Source organism: Leptonychotes weddellii, chromosome X (assembly GCF_054177405.1).
Source record: "Leptonychotes weddellii isolate Sample4059 chromosome X, ASM5417740v2, whole genome shotgun sequence".
In the NCBI taxonomy this organism is placed as follows: Eukaryota; Metazoa; Chordata; class Mammalia; order Carnivora; family Phocidae; genus Leptonychotes; species Leptonychotes weddellii.
Window position 1 is genome coordinate 81,973,044 of NC_138385.1, and position 19,596 is coordinate 81,992,639.

Consider the following 19,596-nt stretch of genomic DNA (forward strand, 5'->3'; position numbering starts at 1 on the left):
CCAGATTCAGTCTTGGCATTCTCATGCAGGAGCATAGGCTCTTCACCAGAAGATTAAAAAAAAACATTCTAAGGGCCAAGAAGTAGGGAAGTACCCAGAGTTCACCAACAGGCCTGTAAGAAAGCTTGATATTAAGAGCACTTAAATAAGGCTAGAAAGGTCCTTGGGGCAATATTAGGGGAAGTCTTGACTATCATGCTGGAGTTTAGACTTCATTCTACTTACACTTCTTGAATAGAGAAATAACTTAATGAAAGCCATGTTTTTGGAACATATTGAACTGATCACAGTGCACAGGATGGAAGTGGTCATGTGAGAAGGAGATTATACCCCGGTAAGGAGGTTATTGTCTTAACTCCTGTGTAAGGACTACAAGAGATGATATCTCTGGGAATAGAAAGCAAGTAGATCATGGTGAATGAATTCACAATTATTTGATTTGATTAGATATTAGAGTGAAGTGTTGAAAAATAACATGACTCACACTTTAAGCCTAGATGACTGAGGAAAAAAAAGGTCTTCTATTTACAGAACTAGGGAAGTTGGTGTTGCAAGCATCTTGGGGGGAAAGATAATGAGCTCATTTCTAGACATGTTGAACTCTAAGTGAGAAATCAGCTGGCTATTGGAAAGTCTATGTTGAATTCAAAAATTCAGCTTAAGATGAATATCTGGGAGATACTGTGAAAGTTATAGTTAAATTTGGGAAGATAATACAATGCATTAGGCAAGGAGTATTGATAAAGATGCTTGGAGGCCCAAGTTCTGAGCCTTTGAAACTACACCCTGTATTTGATTATGGGGAGAGAGGGTGAGCTAGAGAAGTAAAATAGATAAGTATGTCTGCAAATGGACCCATGTTATTTTGACACCCAAGCACTCAATAAAAGTTATTTTAAAAATACCTATTGTTGTATTTTCACATAATTATGTAGAACAATGCAGTTGCTCTAATTAAATATTAGCAAATGTGAACAATTCAATAACACAAAATAGTATCAAATTAAGATTGTTTAGTTATGATTCGAAAAGTTGTTCATCTTTTTGCATTTATAATACTTTGAGAAATATGTTTTAAAAGTGTAGAGGTATGTTTATAATACAGCGGTGGAAACATCCCTTAAGCATATTTACAATACTCCCATTCTGTACTGGTTCAAGAACCAACTATGACATTTCAAATTGCAAATGTTCATTAGGATTTAAAAATAATACTGAAAATAAGTCACTTTTTAAAAAAGAGCCCATAAATCTTTTCTGGTGTGTGTAAAAGTGCCTGACAGATAAGTGTCTATTTGCGTTGTGTGTGCGAATCACATTCTCGTTAATATCATTTGATTATTCACTTTTTCATGAGTAGATATTTGGTTTTTCCTTGAACACTTATCTTTATTGTCCTCTAGGAGATGCTGTTTAATAAAGAAAGAGTAAGATTATGACTGGGAATGTGATGGGGAACAGTAGGTGGGGACCAGACTTGATGCATGCCGTGGTCCTGGCATAAAACACCAGGGGTCGTTCCTGAATTGGTTTTACAAATGGGCAAATGTTTAGCTCTGTAAGAAAATAAGATTTCTATATGTCATCTATGAGTTTTCAGAAGCTATCAGGTATAAAATATTTTTTAGTGTTTTAATGCAAAGAAATTGAATACAGGGTAAAGATCAATAGCATATTTATTTTATTAACTGTTTGAACTTTGATAATTAAATCTTGCCTACTCTTTTGAATATATATTTAATTTCCAATGTATTTTTAATCATCACTCCTCTTCAAGTGGTTTCTTTAGAAAAAAGGGACTTTAAAGTTTTTTGAGACTATGGTCAATATGAATTTCAAAATCAAAGAAACTGTGATGTTTGTAAAGTTGAAAAATATATATTCAGATTTTTTATGTGAAATATTCTGGGTTCATTCATTTGAATTTTTTGTGCTACCAAAGAAAGTATTCCTAAGGCAAGCTCATGGCATTGCTTGTCTTATGAGAGCGTGCCTGTCAAATTTTCCATGCTAAAAATGTCATTTAAAATATTGGAGCAGATTGCCATGTAGTTTTTCTGAGGGTAAGGAGACAATTCTGCTTTTCTACCTGAGGTTACTGTTACTTGTGAATGAGGCAATTTCTGATAAGACATATTTACACAAATGGTATTTATATCAGAATATTTTAAATAAGATCAAATTCAACTTTAGAATATGAACAATTAGCTCAAATATATGGAAATGAACTTCTGTTGAAAAAAGAGAATGACAAATTGCATTATCTTGCATGTATGTTCAGCTCTGATGATGTTAAATGTTTGTCTTTATTTGCATCCTCAGGTACTTTCCCAGTTGTATTTCAAAGCCTTCATAAAATATAATATGGAAACATAATGCATGTCATTATTTTAGCAACAGGAGGTTGAACAAATGTAATTTTGGGGGTTTATGTTTCTAATAAAAAGTAATTTTGATTTAAATTAGCACTATCTTTTTTTTTAGGCCTCCATTCCTTTGAAGGAATTGGAGCAGTTTAACTCAGATATACAAAAATTGCTTGAACCACTGGAGGCTGAAATTCAGCAGGGGGTGAATCTGAAAGAGGAAGACTTCAATAAAGATATGGTAAATTGGTTGTGATAAAAGTATGAATGACCTAGGAGTGGAAATGAATAAATATTTGAAAAGAAATTAGATAACTCAAGTCTCCAACTAAGTTCTTGGTGCATACCTTGCACATTTTGTGATTCTAATGATTTATTACAAATGCAAAGTATTCTGGCTGAATGTTTATTATGAATGCCAGATTACTGTGGTATGGTCACATAGGAGCACTTGCAGATCCTAATAAGTAGTTCCACAGTTTTGCTTTGACCTGTACTATTTTCAAACTCAGAGGACAAAATGTAATGGAGGGAAAAGAGTTAAATTAGAAAATAAATTGGAAACTTAATAAGAAACTCAGCCATCAAGGATGGATGGTGTTTTGTGTCAGTCATGATTTTGGTAATATAACGTTTATTTCAGAGGGAGGGTATTAGACACAATATAAAAATTATTTATTAAAGTTTACCACAAAGTGGTTTTCACAAAAAGTTGATGAAATAGTACAATAGATGTCTAAAATATGTATAAATTCATGCTGCTTATTTCATGGGAGTAAAGAAATCTAACCATGTGGGCTGTTCCCAAACTCATAACATTCTCCTTCAACCCTGATTAATTTCAAAATGTCTGTTACATTTCTCTCTGGCTTGAATATTTCTGCATCACACCTCTTTTCACTGACTTTTTTCTCCTTCCACGTCCTTGTCACAATTTCCTTTTCCCTCTTCCACAGCCATCACCAATATGGCATTCTTAACTTCTACATATATCATGCTTGAGATTTCTCAGACATGTATCAATGTTAGGAACTTCTCAGACAATGCTTTAAAATGACATTAAAAGGCAATATATGCATTTTAGATAGTAGGCATGTGAAGCAATAGGAAAACTATTTTCCACCAATCTTAGTTCGCACTGGTATCAATTCTGAATTCCTAGAGCTGCCTGAATCAGTCGGTACTCCCCATGTATGGGGTTTGGTGGCTTTGCCAACTCAGCTCAACAAAAGAAAGCCAAGAAGAGGCTTTCCAAGATGCTGAGGTACAGCTACCTCTCCTTCGTGTCAAAGAAGAAACCAGAGGGCGCTGAGGTGAAAGAGAGTACTGTTTACCTCGGGCTGTTCACCAACTCTGCCCTATGGCTAGCCCTTACCTGCTATGGGAGAAGAAGTGAAGCAGGTTTTTGTTGTTGTTGTTGTTGATTTTTTGTCCTCAGCCCCAGCAAAGGAAAGACTAAAAGGGAAAGACTTTTTAAAATAAATAAGGTCTTTCACAGATTATAAACATATGTCCATGTTATATTATTTTATTACACTAGTAATTGACAAATCTCAGATAAAATGCCATTCCTCTGAAAAAATAATTCTTAAGTTGTGTATAGCAGTTTAAATATGCACTGCAGATTTAGATAGGTAGCATTTGAGTACTATGGATGATTACACACAAATACACATACATGTGACTTTAAAAAATTGTCTAATATTTGTTATTCTTAGCTCATTAGAGTACCTTGAGTACCACTGCAGGGTGAACCTCCTCAAAAGAAAGTTTTCATATACTGAGTTGAAAGAAAGATAGGAAACTAGAAGTGAAAAATCAAATGGTCATATATGCTACCATATTAGACTGGCACTTATTCAAATAGTTTTCTTTCAAAGTAAATGAAAATATTATTCTTGGAGTTTAAAAACTAAATGCATACCGAAAATAATTTTCAAGGAATTTTCCTAATCTCTATTTTAATACTTACTGGATTGCATTTATTTAAAAACAACATGCATATCTGATGTATTTTTAGAAACTAGTTGCAATATTCAGCAGCGATTGAACACATCATTTTTTAGTAATGCCCTAATATTTGTGCTAAATTTGGACATACAGGTTATTTAAAGTAGGTGACTAGAAATTAGTGTACATTTAAAATATGTTCACTTAGGAGTGAGTGTGTTAAAATGTTAAGAATCGTTGCCATCTGACATGCATCCACATCCATATTTTACATGGGTTAGGTTACATTATAGATGACACGTTTAGTTCACTTCTCCAAACTAATTTCAGGAAATCTACCAAAAATCAAAGCCAGAAGAATGCTTCACACCAGTTGGTACCTTGTCTGAAATGACGAAGTACCTTACAACCTTATCTTCCTACAAATGCCCCCCATCAGGTGTATCCTTTTGAACTGGTTGGCGTCCTTCCTAGATCCTTCTTTTCAAAGCTCAAGTAAACCATATAAAAGCAAAACTATGAGCATAGTATCTTAGAATAACTTTCCTGGAAAGTCTTAAATTGGATTTTTGTGTGTGTTTAAATAACATTTTTTATTATCTCTTTTTAACGATGTACAGCTTTTTAAAAACCAAAATGAAGACTGTACTTGTTGTTTTTAATCAGAGTGAAGACAATGAGGGTACTGTAAAAGAATTGTTGCAAAGAGGAGACAACTTACAACAAAGAATCACAGATGAGAGAAAGCGAGAGGAAATAAAGATAAAACAACAGCTGTTACAGACAAAACATAATGCTCTCAAGGTATTAGAGCTAAAATTATAATATACCTTGCCTGTGGTTTTTTTTTCATATGTAGGGTAAACTATATTGTGCATAAATAAAATCTGCTTAAGAGTCTTAGTCACCAGAAAATACATTTTTTTTCCTGTTCAGTGTGTGTGCTTTATTTAACATTTTTGAGTGGTGTCTTTGATTTTGAAAGAAGTGTTGCTTAAAAAATTGTTTTTTGTTTTTTGTTTTTTTTTTTGGCTGAGACAAGTTTTTCTGAGTAGTGCTTGGAAAATATTACAATGCATTATTCATTGTGTTTATACATTTAATTTTCTGATATAGTTATTTTTACATTACTTTTACGTCTGTCTTGAATGACCTGCTTAACCGCCAGAATAACCAATTCATATTTTTGTGGGTTTTCTGCTGCCTATATTTTATTGATTTTATCTAAAGTAGGTCCAGTTCTGGTAATCTAATATTTGTTTAATAAGGCCTGGGATTCTACTTAATTTTTTTTTCAATTAACTTCATTTTGCCTTTAAGAGAGTCACTCGTTGCAACTAAGTGTCTAGAGAGTCTAATTTCATTTATAAAGGAATCCTCAAAAATAATGTCCTTGAAGAAGAACTGGCACTCTCGTATGAACCAGTGGTAGCGTATAGCCTCAAGCACCCATGTGACTCATCTGGATGTGTGCAGAAAGGACAGAATAGTGTTGGTTTTTCTATAATAATATTTAGGAAGTTCTTGACATGACACTGGACTTGTGAAGAGTTTTGTGAAATAACCTTTTATTTTTTTAATGTGCTTTTCAATATCCCCTATTGGCATGCATGGCTGATTTTCTAATACTGTTAATTGCCGAACTTTTCATTGTAAATCACTCTCGTAGAGCTATGTAGTTATGCGGGTAGATCCACCTAGTAGGTGGATGAAGTCCGCTTTCTGTATGCAAATAAGAGTATAAAACCTTTCCCCATATAGTCAGACAACCAAATAAACACTGCTGAGAATGTAATTACACAATATTGTGCCTGCAAGGAATCCACAAGGAAAGTCTAATTGGCCAGCAGGTGTTCTGAAGGTAACTGCTGATAAATATAGTAAATAGAAAAGGCCTCTTTCTTGAGGGAGTGTAAGAGCAAGCCATAATGTGCTCAGAAAATCAGAAAGCTCTGTAATTCACACACTTCCAACTGTGACCAGGCTTTCCAAAGCATCAATAGTGGTCATATGATGATATGTGTCCTACTGCACAGCAGTGTTTAATGGTTATCTGGCATATCTCTAAAGAAATCTATATAATGTCTCTAAATATCTTTACACATTACGCATCACCTTGTGCTTAGGGAATGAAAGGAGTTTGAGATTTTATGACCATAAGCCCTTTCTCTTGGTGAAGATGTGAGTTGTGTCACGAATAAGACATGGCTCAGCGCTCATTCACGTGGCTTTATCCTGGTACCTTTGAAAAAAGCAGCATTCCATCTGGCTCATCCCAGGAATTTATTACCTCCACAGGAGGTTTAGAAATTCAACTAAAAATGTAAACTGCAGTGAATTTTACATCCTCAATTTTGAACAAAATGAGAATGAAATTTAGATCATTCTTGCAAATAAATGTTAAAAGTGATTATGAAAATCTGCTCCACTTGCCAAACTAATCTACACCACCAAATTCAGTAACTATATTAACCTGCCAAGTGGCTCCAGTTCTAGTCCTTATGAAATATTTCAAAGAAGGTCAGAACTTTTCCAAAGCAATGAATATTTCAGCAGTTCTTTGATTTTCCTTATTTTCTTTTGCTCCAGTTAAATCTGTACGTGAAACCCTAATTACTAATGTTCTGAAGAAATGAAAGCTGTATTCTGAACTCTTACGTTCCCTTGTGTTATCATAAAATGGCATTACAACAAATTCTATTGATCGGGGAAGACATTGGGTGTGCTTGTAAGGAGCAAGATGATAAATTGCCCCCCTTTGTTGATTTATTAAGCAGTTGCCCTTATTTATTTCATCATGTTGATTGGAAACCATGCACTTCCCTTTTCTTTTTAAACTAATTCATCATTTTGCATTTGGAACACGATTTGATATAATAAGAAAAAGTTGGCCATGGAAGCCTGAAAAGAAAGAGCATTTTTATAATAGTTGTCATTTTCATGTACACTCACAGATATGTATCTTTCACACTTCTATGTATATAGCTCAAAACAATTTATATGGTAACTAGGATGATTTCATGTTTCTAATCACAAAATATTCATGGCCAATGAAAATTTTTATGAGGACTGCTAAAACCATGAATGTAGTTGCTTCGCTATGTAAACTTAAAATTTTGTTGATGAACCCAGGGCTGAAGATACAAATTTTAGAATTTGTATCTATTTTAAAAGTCAAATACAAATTCATTAAATTTGTGCAAGTGTCTGGTTAATACAGGTGTATTCATCTACTAAACTATTTCACATAGACTACACGATAATTTAGTTGACTCATTTAGTCAATTAAATAAGACAAGATTTCTGAACAACTATGCACATGTCAGGAGAAAATACTTTAAGTGGGTTGTTCAGTTTCCCTTAGCTTTGTGTGAATAGGTCCTGCCACAAAAATACCTGATTTCATCATCTCTTTGTATATTCAGCATTTAAATGTGAATTTAAGTGAAGCTGTACAAGAAGATGAGGGGTTCATTATTTGTAAATAACTACAGCCAGAAGTGTACTATACATATATATTGATATTTTAATAATATCTGCACCATGAACAGGATTTGAGGTCTCAAAGAAGAAAAAAGGCTCTAGAAATTTCTCACCAGTGGTATCAGTACAAGAGGCAGGCTGATGATCTCCTGAAATGCTTGGATGACATTGAAAAAAAGTTAGCCAGCCTACCTGAACCCAGAGATGAAAGGAAAATAAAGGTAATGTTGTTTTAGAATGTCAATACTAGATTTTATTGCTACAATTTAATTTCTTTATCTTAACATGTGTGGATCGTATTTAAAATCGTTGATGTTGTTTCCTCTCTTAGTGTTCTCTCTGATTTGCTGCATTTCCTTGTATTGTGTTTTGTTTTGGTAAATGTATTGTATTAAGTGTTTTTTAAATTGACATAATGTGAAATGAATAAAATATTTTATCTCTAGACAATGTAAAATGAATTAAGAAATGTCGTATGGTTTCTGGTAAACTTGTAATTGACTTTGTGTATCTTTGTTCCAGATGAACAAATGATTTATCGGTATATGGACGACTTCTTTCTCATGTTAGCACATTCATTTCATCAGAGCATCTTCACACATCAGTGTCAAATCTCTATAGATTGATTTGCATATTGTCCGAAGATGTTTTTTTTCTGTTATTATTTCACACTTTTTATTTTGCTTCGTTCTCTGTTGAGCTCCTCAGAACTTTAAAAAAGAAAATAAATAAGCACTGACCCTCTAAATTATATTCTATGTGGATGGTCCCTAAGAAATAATGAGTAGCCACTCCAATTTGGGTTAGCCCCCAAAACACCAGAGGAATTGAGAAGAAAGGAAAATGTTAGATGAATTTAAATATTTTACTAATTAGCATATCTAAAACTGAGCATTCGAAGGATAACTGAAATAACATTTGGATCCTTGGGGGAAGATGACAGTGATGGCTTCCATAGTTGTAAATCACGGAACATGACAATAAAATGACAACAGCCTTTGAAATTTCTGAGAGAAGTGTGTGCTGCTTGCGGGTTGGTTGATGTGGTTAGCTAACTGCCCTGGGCCCTGTATTGGTTTTGCTCAATAGGAAATTGACCGTGAATTGCAGAAGAAGAAAGAGGAGCTGAATGTGGTGCGCAGGCAAGCTGAGGGCTTGTCTGAGGATGGGGCCGCAATGGCAGTGGAGCCAACTCAGATCCAGCTCAGCAAGCGCTGGCGGGAAATTGAGAGCAAATTTGCTCAGTTTCGAAGACTCAACTTTGCACAAATTGTGAGTTGTTACTGGCAAACCCACGTATGTGTTTGCAACTGCTACCCTAATAACAGAGGCCTACTAACAAACGGAAAAAAAAAAAAAATAACCAAACTGGGTGCAATTTCAGACTTCTAATATGCATTCTGAAAGTGAGCAGTTTCCCCTCACTTTGGGCTCCTGCAACGCTAGTGATTAGTTTTTCAGATTAAGAACACAATAAATCAACTCACAAAGGGAACAGGCTCTTTATCACAAACGAAAACTGCATCTTAATTTGTTTTGCCACATCATTTTTTCCATAACATTGGCAATGTCAATTTGTCAATGGATCATACATTTACATTATTTCAATGTGTAATCCAAAAATACGTATTGCTTTCCTGAGACCATCCCATGCCAATTTTACTTTCTTAACGTATACATGGTAAATAGTAAATCTTTGGTGAGACATCTTCTTATAGCAACTTGCATAAGGACCTTATCTCATTGACTTAGAAGAATAGTAGTTTAGTCCTCGTATCTGGCTTAACTACTTAATGGGTTAAAAGGCTTTTCAGAAGTGAATGCCTAGTAAGATGGTTTATAAATGATAGCAGATTGGAAAATATCAAATATTGTGACCACTGAAATATTACAAGCCAAAGGGAAAAGGAACAACTATTCTTTCAAACAACTGGATGGATATTTGGTGATTTTCTCCTTAAAAAGGCAATTCATACGCATAAGTTGGGTCTTCGCTCTTTATTTGTAATAGGGTATAAACCGTAGGATTTTTTCTAACAAATACATTTTTTGTTCCTATTCTGAGATACCATAAAGTGAAGAGGAATGCTTGCTGCTATGTAATCACGCAAAAATAGTGCTTCCCACAAAACAAATGTGTTAAGGCTGGGAAATAAGGATTTCTTCATGTGTTAGGTTGAAACCAATAGATATGTAATCATTTTCAACCTATGTAAAGGATAATTTCATTTGTTTCAACCTTCAGATGAGACTTTATGGAATTTCTTATGTGATACTATTGATTCCATTTAATATGGGGTATTTTAAAAATATGCCTTAGACAGCATGGCTTTATTTTTTAAGCATGTAATTTTGTTAATGCTGCTTATTAACCAAGGAAAAATATACTACATGTTACTTCTTTTACAAAACATTACAAAAATCCATGAATACACTGTTTCTGATGAAATCCAGGACCCTAAGATTTTTTTTTTTTAAAGATTTTATTTATTTTTTAGAGAGCGAGCGAGAGAGAAACAGCATGAGAGGGGAGAGGGTCAGAGGGAGAAGCAGACTCCCCGCTGAGCCGGGAGCCCGATGTGGGACTCGATCCCAGGACCCCGGGATCATGACCTGAGCCGAAGGCAGACGCCTAACCATCTGAGCCACCCAGGTGCCCCCAGGACCCTAAGATTTAATAGCAGCTGAATATTTGAGAAGTTGGAAGAAGTAATATAATATATTGAGACTATATTACATTTGAAATCCTATTCCAGCTGATTGCACATTTCAGCCTATTATCTTTCCTATTAGATGTTATGAACATAATATGTCATAAATCACCAAAGCTTACACTAACAGAAAGCCTGTGTCTGTGAATACAAAATGAATTGAAAGATTAAGGCAACCATAAAGAAAATTCAAGTAAAATATTTTCAATGAATTTAATAGATCATTCAAGGAGAAGTCCCTTGCTTTGATTTATCTCACTACTAACTAATTTCTCCATTCCAATTTTCCCCATATCTTGACACATCCTATATGCGGGATTAGATTTTTTTACAACCTGGTCAAGGTAAGTTATTAATTTTTTATAGTTAAATGGACACAGGATCAAAAATCTCCACAAACCACCCACTTAAAATGTCATTACGTCCTTATTCATAAAGGGCTCTCAACACATATTTGTAAAACATAATGATGATTGGTAAAATAAACCAAGGACATGTAAACCATCATAAAATTTTAAAAGTCATAATAAAATGCTAAGATGTATTTTCCCCATAAACTGTTTCTTCTTGATTTTGTAACTGAGAGAACCAAAATTCAGAAGGTGCCTGGAGTGGGGAATATAGTTTTTGAATATTTATTTATTTGAAAAAGAGTGAGAGAGAGGGAGTGTGTGAGCATGAGCAGAGGGATGGGCAGAGGAAGAAGGAGAGGGATAAGCAGGACCCCAAGATCATGACCTGAGCCAAAGGCAGACGCTTAACCAACTGAGCCACCCAGGCGCCCCGGGAATATATTTTTATGTAAACTCTGGGTATCCGTGCTAACAGAAGTAATAATAATATGTATGAAGAACAATCAATTTAATATTACAATTATATTTGGCTTTGAATTTTAATTAGGCATAAAAGATGAGAGATAGATAGACAGATCCAAGATGTATCTTTTTATTCCACTGATTACTAATCTATATTGAAAAACTGATTTCACATGTCCACCAACCTGGTTAGAGTCATCTTTCCCAATTATCATACAATGAAGCCTTTTGAGATTAGCCACAAGTGAACAGCTTAACCAAAAGTTATGTTTGGAATAATCCTACAGTGGCTCTGATGCAGCGCAGGTCATCATAACTTCAGTATTCTTTACCTCCCCCAGGCTCCCCTTCTCTATTTGTCTCATCTTTCATTCTCCCAATTTTCCCTTTCTCTTCTCTCTAGATGTAAATTCTAGACTTCGTTTGGACTTACTGATTTTCAGTTAGTCTTTCATATCTTAGGAGTAACAATTCAAGATTGCAGGGAGTACTCTAAAGTGCTTAACATTGGTGAGTTGTGTTTAAAATGAGAAATTAATATTCCTTGTTTCAGAGATAAAAGCTTAAAAATGGACTAAGCGGTGTAAAATTTGTGCACTTTAGGGACTATGTCCATGTCAGAGCTATATATGGCAATTATGAAGCTCAGACAAGGTCTGGAACTTTGAGGGAGCCATGTGGCAGCCCTGGGCCAGACAAGAGTGCAGACCAAAGCAGAGTAGCAAGTTATCTCCAAACGATAGTCCTCAGGACAATCCTAGAGACCACAAAGAAGGGAAACAGATTGGGAGGAAGCAGGTAAATTTTTCTCTAAGTATTCAGGAGGTTGAAACCCCTGCCCTAGTTAGGAATAGAAGACAGTTCTAATTATACTTCCTGTTGACTTGCAGACCTTGCTGATCAGTGAAGACCAAGCGATGATTGTAAACTGAACATGAGGAATTTTTCTGCAGGATGTTTTATAACACCTGTGTGGTCTAGTAAAAAGGCCATTCCCTGGGATGAACAGTCTAGAATATGAATCCCACTCTTGTCTTCTAGCTGTATGCTCAGGGGTAAATAAATATCTCTCAGCCTGATTTCCCTCATCTGTACAAGAGGAATATGGACTTTTGTGATAACAAAATATAGTAACATTTATAAAACACCTGCTGTATTATAGGAGCTCAATGAATCATTTTTTTTTTCTTCTTCCTTCTGTATGTAACACTGGAAAAGATACATTATTTTTAAATTTTATGTCTTTATAGACTGTTAAGAGGATTAGGTTCAGCATGTACCATAGATTTATAATGTTATTAACAACAGATAGATATATTTTTTTGATGTAGATTACAAATTAGATTCCCTTATCCTTGAACACGTAATTGTATCTAGAGTCGCAAAGCATTTGCAGGAAGTTTCGTACAAAGCTGGTGATTCTACTGATGAAGGCATACTTCCTCATGAACATGTCAGGAGTTCTCTATCTAAATTCTTATCTCCTGCAGAAAAGTAGAGAAAGAGATAAGAAAAAAACCAAAGGCTTTGAAAGTTTCTTAATAGAAAATTACATGTAATTTTTATTAAGCATAATTGTAGCATTTGAAAGTTAATCTCCCAGAGCTCAAGAAAATGCAGCCAAAAAATTACACAACGAAAGTACCACCACAATCCAGGAACTCCTAAGCAAAATAAGCTCACAGACTAAAATTACAATGGATATAAAAAATTCTTTTCATAGATGATGATAACAGATGCCAAAAAATAAAAGGAGTATGCACGTCTGAGGAAATTAAAGATAAGAGAACAATCAGCAAAGGACATTAAAATAAGTGTTTAAATTTTTTTAAGTAATTGGGGTTTTTTTAATGTTCAAAAAGATTTTTAAAGAGGATGTAATGGAATTCCTACAATAAAAATAGGCCATTTTGAGTAGTGAACAGGAAGATTTGAAAAAATAAAAAGTCTAGAGATTAAAATATAATTATTAAAATAATAACTCAGACGGCTTTTTAAATAGTTGATTCATCATAGAAGAAAAATGAATATATTCACTGAAGGATATTGAGGATAATTTTGCTTTGCTGAAAATACTGGAATATGTAGAGAATGGAATAAAAAGCTCATATATATGCATGAAAAGAGTTCCAGATTGGAAAAGTGGAGAGCCTGGGGAAGAGACAATATTTTATATAAATGACTGACATTTAACAAAATTGAATAAATCTCAGTTTACAAGAGTCCTCAAGTTGAATAAAGCTCAATTTAAATGAGTCCTCAGGTTGAATAAAGCCCAACTAGACTGGAATAAATAAAAACAAGTCACACCTAGGTAGGTTTGAATGAAACTCAGAACATCAGTGATCAGGAAGGTATCATAAAAGCTACTGAGGACCAAGAGCAGAATACCTACAGGGTGACAAAGTTGACAGTAGACTTTTCATCAATAATAGATATTAGAAGACAATGGAATAACATCTTCAATATGCTCGGCAAATTTTCAAATGTCCTGTAAACTGTGATTCAAAAGTGAAGACCAAATATTTTCAGACATACAAGTATTTTCAGATAAACAAACTGTGAGAATTTATTACCTATATATTCTTGCTGAATTAATAAACAATATGCTAGTGTAAAAAAAAGGAAAATGAAGCCAGAAAGAAGGAGCAAGCTATATAAAGCTATCTAGAATTCTATATATAAGGAAGGATTTTTTTTTTAATCTTGTATTCAGCCATTAAAATTGTAGCAAGTGCTGCAAAGGAAAACAGAAAGCTATGAGAATGTAGAAGTGATTTCACTCAACTTAAAGAATACTCTAAGAGGCTCAATGTAGAGAGTCACAACAAATATAAGCTTTGTGCCTAATGTGTTCAGTATGAATTATCGCTAATTATTATGTTTCTTGGAAGCAAAAAAAAAAAAAAAAAGTAACCCTTTGGAATAGGCATACATACATGACCTGTCCCAGGAATGGGAGCGAAAATAATGCACAGTCAGAGAAAAAGATGGAAAAGAAATGTCCCTTTTCTAAATACAACAACTCCCCTTGCCCTAGATATCCTATAGCTTCAAAGATCAAGTAAATAATGCTGATATTCAAAATTTTATATCTAACAACGTCTTCAACTTCTTTTGGATGCCTAACAGATATGTCAAACATAACATACTCCAGTCAGGAATTAACTGATTGTTGCCTCTACATAATTTGGCTCCAAAGCAGCTCCATGGGTGTTAGTAAATTACCTTGTCACTTAAGTGCAAAACCTAGATATCATCCATGATTGCTCTTTTCTCTTGTATTATCCGTATAATTCATTTCAAATTCTATTGGTTCTACTCACAAAATACAGCTTTTTTTTTCTTTCTTTCTTTCTTTCTTTATTTTTATTCTTATGTTAATCCCCATACATTACATCATTAGTTTTAGATGAAGTGTTCCATGATTCATTGTTTGTGCATAACACCCAGTGCTCCATGCAGAATGTGCCCTCCTCAATACCCACCACCAGGCTAACCCATCCTCCCACCCCCCTCCCCTCTAGAACCCTCTGAAAAACAAAATACAGCTTTAATCAGACCACTCAGTATCTGCATTGTGGAAATCCCAGTCTACAGCATAATCATCTCTCATCTGGGTTACTTCAACAGCCTCTAATCCTTGCTTCCAGGCTTTCCCCACCTACACTATATTCTTTCTGGTGAAGCCAGAGTGCTCCTAAAGCATAAGTGAGATTCTATCAAGCCCCTGCTGCTCATTACCCTTTCAATGAAATCCCATGAGATTATACATGATTTGGTTCCTGCCTGTCCTATTACTCCAACTTTGTCTCCTTTTTTGCCATTCTCCCTGTCATACAGGCATAAAAACATCTCCTCCATACTTAAATACACCAACACCATTTCCATTTCAGGGCCTTTGTATGTTTTGCTTCTTCATGGAATATTTTTCACCTAGACTTTCACGTTGGTACTGTAACTCAGCCATCCTTCCATTTATCAACAATAAACATTTAGTAGAACTTTGATGTATAATCTGGACAGGTAATACTTAACAGGTTTTTTTCATATTTTAAAAATATTTTTATACTTCTTATAAGTATGCGTTTCAATTGGGAATTTAAGATGACTCTCTAGAACAGCAGATTTCATTACAGTTACTCTCAGAAGTGTTATACTGAGAAAAGACAAAGTTCCTGAAATTTAACACTGAGGTGGTAGAGTGACTATGAGGAGGATTACAATATTGTATTGTAAAGGATAGTTTTTAGTACATTGGAGTAAATTGCAGTAAGGTATGTTAACAACATTAGAAGTACACGTTTCTAAAATAGACAAGTTCTTGAAAAGTTGATAGAAAATTAGTTTTGTTAGTAGTTTCACTTTAAATGCTAAGGAAATGTATTATATAAATTAGTCCTTATGTGAATAATTTTTTAAGATAAAAACACTTTTATAGTGTGAGCATTCCTCCACTAACTTTTAAAAATTGTTTGAATTTGAATAGAACCTTACATCTCTATAAAGAGCTTTCACCTATATCTAGTTTGTTTCCACTAATAACCTTCTTATTAATAACCTTATTATTTTCATTGTCATTTTATAGTAAAGAAAATTTAATGAGGTTAATTATATTTGTCCAAGGGCACATGTAAGGAGTGGAAGACACCACACTTGGACTCAGTGCTTCCTGAAATATAGTGGGAGTTGTTCAAAAGAAAGAAAAATATCAAGTGTCCAAATAAGTTTGAGAAATACTGAATTAAGCAAAGTTTCCTTACTCCAGAATTTAGCAGGGCTTTTGATATGCAAATGTTATTATGAATTTCTACAAGGGGAATAAATTCTGCAGACTTTCACATCTGGATAGTTGCAGTACAAAAGGGGAAATTTCATTTCAGTTTTATGATAGGATTCCTGCTCAAGTAGTTGTAAAGAACTAGTGTTCTTCAGGAAAAAAAGAAATGGGAAAAGCATTGCTGTACCATTGTGCTTTTGTTACGTTGGATTTTCTTAAAAGAAAGCATTGCTTCATAAGAAAAGTAACCACAGAGCTGACTGCCATCACCTTATGTAAAATAATACCTGGACCTAGATTTGATATTCCATTACTCATTTTTTGGTATATTTTCTCCTATCACATAATGATAACAAGTTAATTTTGAGACTAAGGGGGAAACATCCTCTTTGCATAATTGCCACATAGATGTTTTCCTTTGCCTTGAAATAACAACAGAGATTGTCCACTGCCAATGCAAGATCCTTGAAGAATTTGGAAACATAAATAATTTGGTTAGAGACAGAATGTTCTTTAGTAAACAGGGTTGTGAATGTAAAAAAATAATAATGGTTGCTATGGGAAATGAACCAGGAGGTAGCTGCTTATAAAATTTTCCTCCTCTCAGCTTCAATTTTATAGTAACATATCACAAGAGTTAAGAAAGAAATCAAGTAAGTCAAGATTCTATGTCTCCTAGATTGTGATCATAATAGTTACTGCCATTTCTATAGTAATTTTTTTTCTAGCCTCTAGTTATGTAATAGAATCAGTTTAATGGTTGTTTGGTAAATAGAGTATGTTCAGCTAGAATCACCTTCCAGGAAGATGACAGACTCACTGATTCCCTCATCCCTCTTTTCAAATGTAAGGAAATTCTGAATAAAATATAATTTTAAAGGAGTTTTAAAGATATAGCTGAGATCAAAATATATAATGGAAACTTCCTTCCCTCTTTTTGCCAAAAATGAGCATATTATCTCATGTGATAGTGAACCTGGATTGAGGGTCCAGTGGTTAAAAGAAAGTTTTGAAGACATTTTATATGTGGTCTTATACAACATCTAATATAGAGATGTAAATGAAAGCCCTGTTTAAACATAGAAACTTCAAGATCTTTACTCCACATGTAGGTGAGAAATAGACCAATCCTACCTACAAGCCCAATTCTGTCTTTCAAGGATTCTGGCTGGAAAAGAAAAATCTTTGATAATTAAAATTGAGTGTGGGAGGTCTGAATTTATATACTAACCATAAGCCTCTAGATTCCTGAACTGAGAAATTAACATAAACTGAGTCCCAGATTGGTGAAATCTGTGAAGTCTTCTCCCACAGTCATACAATAAGTCGTTCTTTTCAAAGTTCCATAGACACACTAATACTGAATATTGGTTCACTGCAAAATATTACAACCCATATGAAGACATGAATACATGGTGACTTAGAGTCATCTAACATGATCAAGAGAATTAGTACTTCATGAACCTAAAATAATAGAAAAGCGCTGGATATAGTAAAGTAAATATGTTGAAAACAAGAAAGGAATAAAATAAGCATTAATTTATAAAACCACCATACACACAAAAAAATACATAGGTATTTATGATGATAATACATCAAGTAAAGCTTATAGAAGCCCAAAACTAGTCATTGAAATAAAAAGCTAAGTATATATGTTAAACACCTAATTAAACAAATGTGAAGAGAAAATTAGAAACTCACTATAGTAAAATGATCATAATATACCACATAAAAATAAAAAAAATATGGAAAATGTGAAAGAAAGACTGAGAGAACAGAATAAGAAGCTTTATGACTAATATAATTACAAAAGGAGAAGACAAAGAACACAGGAGAGACAATATTTAAAGGACAATAGCCAAACATTTCCCAGAACTTAAGGAAGATATGAGCCCATAAACGGAGTAAATACATTGGTGTCCCAACGAAGATGAATTAAATTAAGTATGGTAAAACAGAGAGAATATATAAATACCTTGTGAAGGAACAGAGCACGCACATACGTCAACACAAGTGACTTATTTAACTGAAGGTTCTGATAATAAAAAATATCTCCAAATTTCTATCATACTACCACTGCAAAATCAAGACAAGGCCGCTATTTATAAAATAGGTTCTACCCATGTTAGAAGAACTGATATTATGTTGTAATTTTTATACTTGGAGCAAGAAAACCTAGGGTTATATCCTGTATGTCTCATTATCCATGCAACTTTGACTAGATATTTGAGCCTCAGGATAAAATTAGTAACTTTTTTCTTACAGAATTAAGAGAGATTATGAACCACCAAAAATGTTAAAGGCGTTCCAAAATATTTTTTTATGGTCACTAGTTTGAAGGACAGTATGCACAAGGGTCGGTGTCCAGAGCTCACACTGATAGGTGTCTTGAAAAGCCAAAAGCTAAAAATTTAAGTTGCTCTGAGTTGGTAGTGTCAAATAAACCTAACAAAAGCAAATACAAATTTTTCTCATTTAGCACTGCTTAAATCTAAACTTTACTATTTATTTTAAAATTGTTTATTTATGGGCGCCTGGGTGGCTCAGTTGGTTAAAATTGTTTATTTATTTATTTTAAAGAGCGAGAGAGCATGAGCGGGAGGGGCAGAGGGAGAAGGAGAAAGTATCTCAAGTAGACTCCATGCTGAGCATGGAGCCCAATGCAGGGCTCCATCTCACCACCCTGAGATCACTACGGGAGCCAGAAACCAAGAGTCAGATGCTTAACCGACTGCGCCACCCAGGCACCCCTAAACCTAAACTTTAAATAATTCCCACAGATAAAGTTCCAAGAACATGTGTTTAGAATTAAAATGGCAATTCACACAAGGAAACAGACAGCAGAATACAACTCCCAAAGACAGAAGATAATGAATTAATGAGATACAGAATGTAAAACAAATATATTAAATATTTTCAAAATAGTAATAGTTTGCATGAAAAGTAGGAATTAGGGACAAGAGGCAGTAATAAAATAATGATCACAAAGTTTTAGAAAGAGTTAAATAGAACTTCCAGAAATTGAAAAATGTAATAAATTAATAATTCAGTGGACAAGTTAAGCATAAGATTAGGTATAACAGATATGGGGAATTATAAAATTGGAAGATAGATAAAATAAATTACCTAAAATGCATAGAGACCAAAACATAGAAATATGAAAATAAAAAGGATAAGAAAGGGAGTGAGAAGGTCAAATATAAGAAAGAATGGAAAAAAGTCAATATTTGAAGTGACAATTGCATAGGAATATCCAAAATTATTGAAAGTCTCAATAATCAGGTTGGGAATCAAACAAATCTCAAACAGGAAAAAAAAAATTCACACATATAGCCTCATAATGAATCTGGTAAGTTCCAAAAACAAAGAATTTTCAGCACAGCTTAAGAGACAGATTACCTAGAAAGTATTGACATATATAAATGACAGAAAATTCTCAAGCAACAGTAAAAGCCAGAGGTGGTAGGATGTCTTCAAAAATAATGAAAGAA

The 19,596-nt window shown here is 33.9% G+C and overlaps 1 protein-coding gene across 1 annotated transcript in view; it reads left to right on the forward strand.

Annotated features, from left to right (window-relative positions):
- The window catches only part of DMD (dystrophin), a 1,845,074-nt gene that overhangs the window by 691,028 nt on the left and 1,134,450 nt on the right, over positions 1-19,596 (forward strand). The window contains exons 32-35 of the mRNA XM_081807964.1: positions 2,485-2,607; positions 4,983-5,120; positions 7,868-8,020; positions 8,889-9,071. Coding sequence (XP_081664090.1) covers positions 2,485-2,607; positions 4,983-5,120; positions 7,868-8,020; positions 8,889-9,071 — 597 coding nt within the window. The remainder of the gene's footprint in view (positions 1-2,484; positions 2,608-4,982; positions 5,121-7,867; positions 8,021-8,888; positions 9,072-19,596) is intronic.